Below are 6,669 nucleotides of genomic sequence, written 5' to 3'. Positions count from 1 at the left end.
TATCTCAATGCTTTTTATCTGGCTGAATAAAGGTCAAATCAAATAACACACACACACACACACACACACACACACACACACACACACACACACACACACACACACACACACACACACACACACACAATGTTCGTATTTAGTCTCCTGATTTTAAATGCCCTAGTATGGTTTTGTCACCATTTCCATAGCCCCACCAAAAATATTTTCCACCAGCCGCCACTGGTAACACTGTAATATTACAGATCAACAACACAGATACAATTATCATGTATTCATTTTATATACATTTTATTTATATAATTTAATCTATTTTTTGTTTGTTTTATCTGAGTGTTCCAGGGTATTCTCTGAATACCTTGAAGGCCCTGACGGTTCGCACATACATTTTACAATGCATGATCAGAAGTTCATTGTATTTATCTCACTATTGTTTTATTCACTGATGTGAATCGCACTCCTCGTAACATGTACCTCCTAGCAGCAGAAATCATAACGTCTTTTAGATTGCTCGGCAAATAAAAATCCAAGAGAAAATCTGTTTAAATCTGTGTGAAAAAAAAAAAAGCTCTGTTTCTTTCGGTGTAAATTGGGGAAACAACTGAAAATGATAAGCTTAAATCTACGGCACACATTAGCTGCCTACAATATATTTTCTCTCCTCTCCTGCTACAGTATCTATTAGCAGACCCGAAGAGAATGTCGTCTAGATATGCCTCACAGTCATTACATATTGTATCTTAAACAATACTTAACATTTGCACAGTAAGTCTTACACTTCCTTTTAATACAGCTGGCCCTGGAGAGGAATAAGGAAAAGTGTTAGGAGCCTAAACAAAGCCTTCTAAGAGGATTCATTAAGCTCTGCACAAAGCTTTATACGTGTTTGCATTTCCGCCTCCCTGATGTTCTGCACTCGCTGTCAGGGTAATGGGCCACATAGGTAATAATGCAAACAGCATAAAAAAAGCTATTGTGAAATACATTGAATAATAGATGCTTGCTGTAATGAGAACAGCAAATTATTTAAAAACACTGTCGAGCTGTAAAAAGCCTTTCATTTAGAGACTACGCCTAAGAGAAAATAAGATTACTCATCAGAAATCTTTCACAAAATTGCTTTCCGAAAGATACAAGGTGTATTTAAGACTCACTGCAAACACTGATTACTTGTTTTAAATATAAATGTAGGGATACAACTGCACAGTGTTCCTTTTAATGTTATAAAAAGTTCTTGTAAGTCATTATTGTGAACATAAAGGAAATACAAATTATTGATCAATAATTTATACATCATTCTGATATTACTCCTCAGAACATTGGAGACAGTGTGAGATATGAGCTGCCGCTTCACCCTTGGTAGATGGAGCAAGTAGATGGCCCTAAATGTGATGTGAAAAGTGTGGATGTGATAGAGAATGCTCTTTTGCTGCAGGCCCATTGTGCTGTAAGCTGTGTATTTATGAGTCGGCATCACGCAGTTCACTAAGAGGTCAACGTTGTATACGGTTGGTTTCTGTGAGCCTTGTGTTCACTCGGGTGTCAGAAAACGACTCCCTCTGTGCATTAGCTGTGCCATAACCCGATGTGGGGGAGGGACACTGAGAGATAGACAGGAAAAAAGGTCAGGATGACGGATAAACATAGCTTATCATATGGGTTTTTTTTTAGCAGAGAGACCCTTTATTATTAAAGAAGCCCTACTATGCATTTTGGGAGTTCCCCCTTCCCTGTAGTGTGTTCAGAGATGGCAAAAGTACACACATCCTTTACTCAAGTAGAAGTACAGATACTCGTGTTTTAAAGTACTCTGGTAAAAGTAAGAAGTATGGGCTTTGAAATGTACTTCAGTAAAAAGTACCCATAACTAGCAGCTGTTTTAAAGAGTACCTGACCTCCCTTTATATTAATAGAACAATAATGTCATTGTTAGCTAATGAATATTTCCATGCTGAACAACGGCAACATGACAACGTTTCCATTGGTCCCTCTTCTTTAGAGAAGACCAGGAAATTATGGATACACAGATCGTGTTCAAATCAATAGGCACGCAATGACTCTAAATAATAATGATCACGCCACCAAACGCACATTCAGACTAAAGGAACCAGCCTGTTTGGAAAATGTGAGAAGTAGAAAGTACAGGTATTTGTGTTCAACATGTAAGAAGTAGAAAGTACAGGTATTTGAGTTCAACATGTAAGAAGTAGAAAGTACAGGTATTTGTGTTCAACATGTAAGAAGTAGAAAGTAGGCAAAAGTACACACATCCTTTACTCAAGTAGAAGTACAGATACTCGTGTTTTAAAGTACTCTGGTAAAAGTAAGTAGTATGGGCTTTGAAATGTACTTCAGTAAAAAGTACCCATAACTAGCAGCTGTTTTAAAGAGTAACTGACCTCCCTTTATATTAATAGAACAATAATGTCATTGTTAGCTAATGAATGTTTCCATGCTGAACAACAGCAACATGACAACGTTTTCATTGGTCCCTCTTCTTTAGAGAAGACCAGGATATGATGGATACACGGATCGTGTTCAAATCAATAGGCACGCAATGACTCTAAATGATAATGATCACGCCGCCAAACACATATTCAAACTAAAGTAACATGTCCGTTTTGAACATGTAATAAGTAGAAAGTACAGGTATTTGTGTTCAAAATGTAAGAAGTAAAAGTAAAAAGTCGTCAGAAAAATAAGTTGTGGAGTAAAGTACTGATACCAGAAACATTTACTTAAGTACAGTAACGAAGTGTTTGTACTCAACTACTTTCCACCTCTGCTGACAGGTCATGCAGAAGACCAATCAGAAGTTCCTGGACCTCCTCAACGAGCTGATAGACATGACGACCCGGGACCTGAGCAAAAACGAGAGGACAAAGTACGAGACGCTCATCACCATCCACGTCCACCAGAGGGACATCTTCGACGAGCTGGTGCGTGCACACAGGGACGGACATAAATATTTATTTAAATATTTTCGTCATTATATCATATTTCTCTCTCAGGTGCGTCTGAACGTGCGGTCTGCGTCGGACTTTGAGTGGCAGAAACAGTCGAGGTTTTACTTCCTGGAGGACACGGACAGATGTGTGATCCAGATCACAGATGTGGAGTTCAGCTACTGCAACGAATACCTGGGCTGCACAGACAGACTGGTGATCACCCCGCTGACGGACAGGTACACACACACACACACACACACACACACACACACACACACACACACACAAATCACACACACACACACACACACACACACACACACACACGTATGGAGAATGAGAGTAAAGAACAATTATTATTTAGGTAATTATTTATCTAATATCTCATTCCATTTACTTGTGTATAGACTCTTCTTGCACTTATTTTTATTTACTTGCACATCTCGAAACATTCTCTGGCACTATTTTATCTGTTTTATTTCTTTTACAGGGTTCATACACTTTTTCACCAATGATCATGACTTCTCCATGACCTTCACCTCATTTTCCATGACCAAAAAAATTACTCTCTCAGCGGTCGGCTACCACAAGCCACTGGAGACTAGAGGGCGTGATTGTAAAAATCTCTCACCAGCAAAATATCTCAACAGTTAAAAGCCATTTTACGTTTCATTACTATACCATACAGTATTTATTATCATTATAGTATTACTATATCGGCGACTAGATAAAATATAAATTATATTTGATGCAACTTTGGTTACATTTCCATGACTTTTTCCAAAACTTTGGGAAAAATATTGTTTTCTATAACTTTTCCAGGGCCTGGAATTTAATTTTGAATTTCCATGACTTTTCCAGGTTTTGATTGACCGTAGGAACTCTGGTTTTATGTCCTATGTATATTCGTGTTGCTCTGTTGGAGGAGGACTTCAGTTTTTTATCTACACTGTAGCTGCACATGATGATAAAGCCTTGAATCTTGAATGGAAATACGGAGCGAGTGAAATTGACACCAGTAACAGGAACAGAAAGGGACTTTGTTTAACTGGAAACTGACTTTTATTAACCTGGCAAGTTAAGTGTGCGTCGATTACGTCAAGATAGCGGATCCTCAGTGGCTTAAATCCTTGCCTCTACATTCAGTCAAAAACAGTTTGCTCATTAGTTCTTATCTTTGCACCCATTGGCTCCTACACTCAGGTTAGCAAACACCATTAATCAGACCTCAGACGTTAGAAAGAGTACACCCTGAGTTAGACATCTCCAAAAAGTTAATCAAAGCAACAAACTACATAGATTTAGACACATGGGTGCGGTGGAAAAGCAAACTGGTTCTGAAGTGGATTGCCAGCTGACCTGAACTCATTTCCATGGAGAAGGGGTGAAACGTACACCCTGGAGTGAGCCACAAAGGAAGCCCTACGCCACCACACCTTTGTAGGTATCACATTAACACGTTGCATCTCTTTCAGCTGCAGAGTGCTCTAACTCTCAGTGAACGCTCACAAAGACGGCCGTTCACACCGAGACATTTCAGGAGGGTTTCCACACGTTGCATAACAAAGCGTCTACATGCAGTTTTCAAGATTCAAAGGCTTTATTGACATATGCTCATAAGCTACAGTGTAGAAATGGCACTGACATTCTTCTGACCTGAGCTCCTCCAACAATGAAACATATAACAAAATAAAAAGTAGTGCAAGAAGTCTATGTAAATAAAAAATGGTAAATAGTTGTCCTCCAGGTGTTGTTACCTTGCAGAGAGGGCAAGTAAACACATCCTTTCCTCAAGTAGAAGTACAGATACTCGTGTTTAAAAATACTCTGGTGAAAGTAGAAGTACTGACTAAACTTCTTAAGTCAAAGTAAAGAGGCTTTGAAATGTACTTCAGTAAAAAGTACCCATAACTAGCAGCTGTTTTAAAGAGTACCTGACCTCCCTTTATATTAATAGAACAATAATGTCATTGTTAGCTAACGAATGTTTCCATGCTGAACAACGGCAACATGACAACGTTTCCATTGGTCCCTCTTCTTTAGAGAAGACCAGGAAATTATGGATACACAGATCGTGTTCAAATCAATAGGCACACAATGACTCTAAATAATAATGATCACGCCACCAAACACACATTCAAACTAAAGGAACCAGCCTGTTTGGAAAATGTAAGAAGTAGAAAGTACAGGTATTCCTGTTCAAAATGTAAGAAGTAAAAGTAGTCAGAAAAATAAGTAGTGGAGTAGCAATGATACCAGAAAAATATACTTAAGTACAGAAAGAAAGTATTTGTACTCCACTACTTCCTACCTCTGAGTGTGTTGTATAGGTTTTTGTGTAAATGGTGTGCAAAGGCTGAAATCCCAAAGCTACCTCCAGAGTTTCTCTCCCACAAATTTCACTTAGTTTTGATGACTAGAAGGGGGACAACATTTGAGGCTAATTGCGGCAAACAAGCGCTAATGGTTTTTAGAGTACCTTCATTTCCTCCATGAGCTGTATGGCAATGCCTGCAGATCCAACTACTGACTGTGACAGCAAGTGGGCCAAACTATAATAATTTCATTGTTTCGCACCTGCGTTTTTCACCGTTAAAGTGTCTTTGCCTCAAATCTATGTTTTTACTTCAAACCACTTCAACTCTTCAACTTCAACATTTCCAATGGCAAACGATTTCAGAGACATAGTGTACAACTGTAAGAGAAGATAAGGGTCAAAGAGCCACACATGTATGTAAAAGATGGGATTGTACTGTACGTTCAAAGATGTATCCATTATAAAAATACTAAATAAGTTCATCTTAAGGCCAAAGAAACCTTACTACATAATAGATCTTGTTTGATAGATTCACAGTCACATTCAAAGCAGAGATAACTAAGCCATTGACACTCATTTGCAGCTATTAAATCATATCCCTTAAAGCCAAAATGCTTTCTTTGTGATGCAAACCGTAAATCCTACCAGTCATACCACGACTTAATCTTATTAACATTCATATTGCTGTTTATCTGGATCAAAAGATGAACCTAGGACCTTTCGTTGCTTCTTTCTAATGTGTGGATTTCAAACGATGTGTGTTGCTTTCAATCCTAGAGCATTGCAGACCAACGGTGAAGAATTTAAATTATTTCATTTTCCTTTTTGAAAAGCTCATCTTAGCCCACATGAATGCCTTGCTTAAATTAAGGAAATACTCCAATCCTTGGATGTTGGAATGCAGTTGAATTTCCACCTCTCCAGTAGAGCTGAATGAGCCAAAGTGTTTTCTGTTTCCAGTCTCTTTTCAGAATAGCATGCAAGCCATTAGCACATTCCCCTAATGTTGGGAATACAATAGTTTTGTTCCATGACATTTGAACAAGTGTTTTAGTTAAGTGCTGCTCTTTGAACTGTCATATCTGGGAACTAGTTCAGTGAAGCATGTTGTGTTCTTTTTTAGTTTTTTTTAAGTCTGCCGGCTCATTTGTCTTGTCACATTGACAATGATCCCTTATTAATTTACTCTTTTGTCCTGTCTGAAAGTCAGCGCCTGTCTGCTTGCCTGCTCTGGTGTTTTGTTCTGCCATCTTTACCCATTGGAAACCCCACTCCCCACCTCCCTATTCAGCGTTTATTGTCTCATTTTCTTCTTTGTTCCTTCCCCACAGTTGTTATAGAGAAGAAAATGTGAACAGTTATGAGGATTGGTTGTATATTATAATAGCTTCTGGCAGGTTCATTTGG

The 6,669-nt window shown here is 38.4% G+C and overlaps 1 protein-coding gene across 1 annotated transcript in view; it reads left to right on the top strand.

Annotated features, from left to right (window-relative positions):
- The window catches only part of LOC104957997 (dynein heavy chain 8, axonemal-like), a 6,225-nt gene extending 1,789 nt beyond the window's left edge, over positions 1-4,436 (top strand). The window contains exons 2-4 of the mRNA XM_010785691.1: positions 2,790-2,936; positions 3,009-3,181; positions 4,421-4,436. Of these exons, the coding sequence (XP_010783993.1) occupies positions 2,790-2,936; positions 3,009-3,181; positions 4,421-4,436 (336 nt within the window). The remainder of the gene's footprint in view (positions 1-2,789; positions 2,937-3,008; positions 3,182-4,420) is intronic.
- The last annotated feature ends 2,233 nt before the right edge of the window (positions 4,437-6,669 follow it).

The sequence above is a fragment of the Notothenia coriiceps genome, unplaced genomic scaffold, assembly GCF_000735185.1.
Source record: "Notothenia coriiceps isolate Sejong01 unplaced genomic scaffold, NC01 NC01_scaffold00028133, whole genome shotgun sequence".
Classification (NCBI taxonomy): domain Eukaryota; kingdom Metazoa; phylum Chordata; class Actinopteri; order Perciformes; family Nototheniidae; genus Notothenia; species Notothenia coriiceps.
This window is presented reverse-complemented; position numbering and strand designations above follow the sequence as displayed.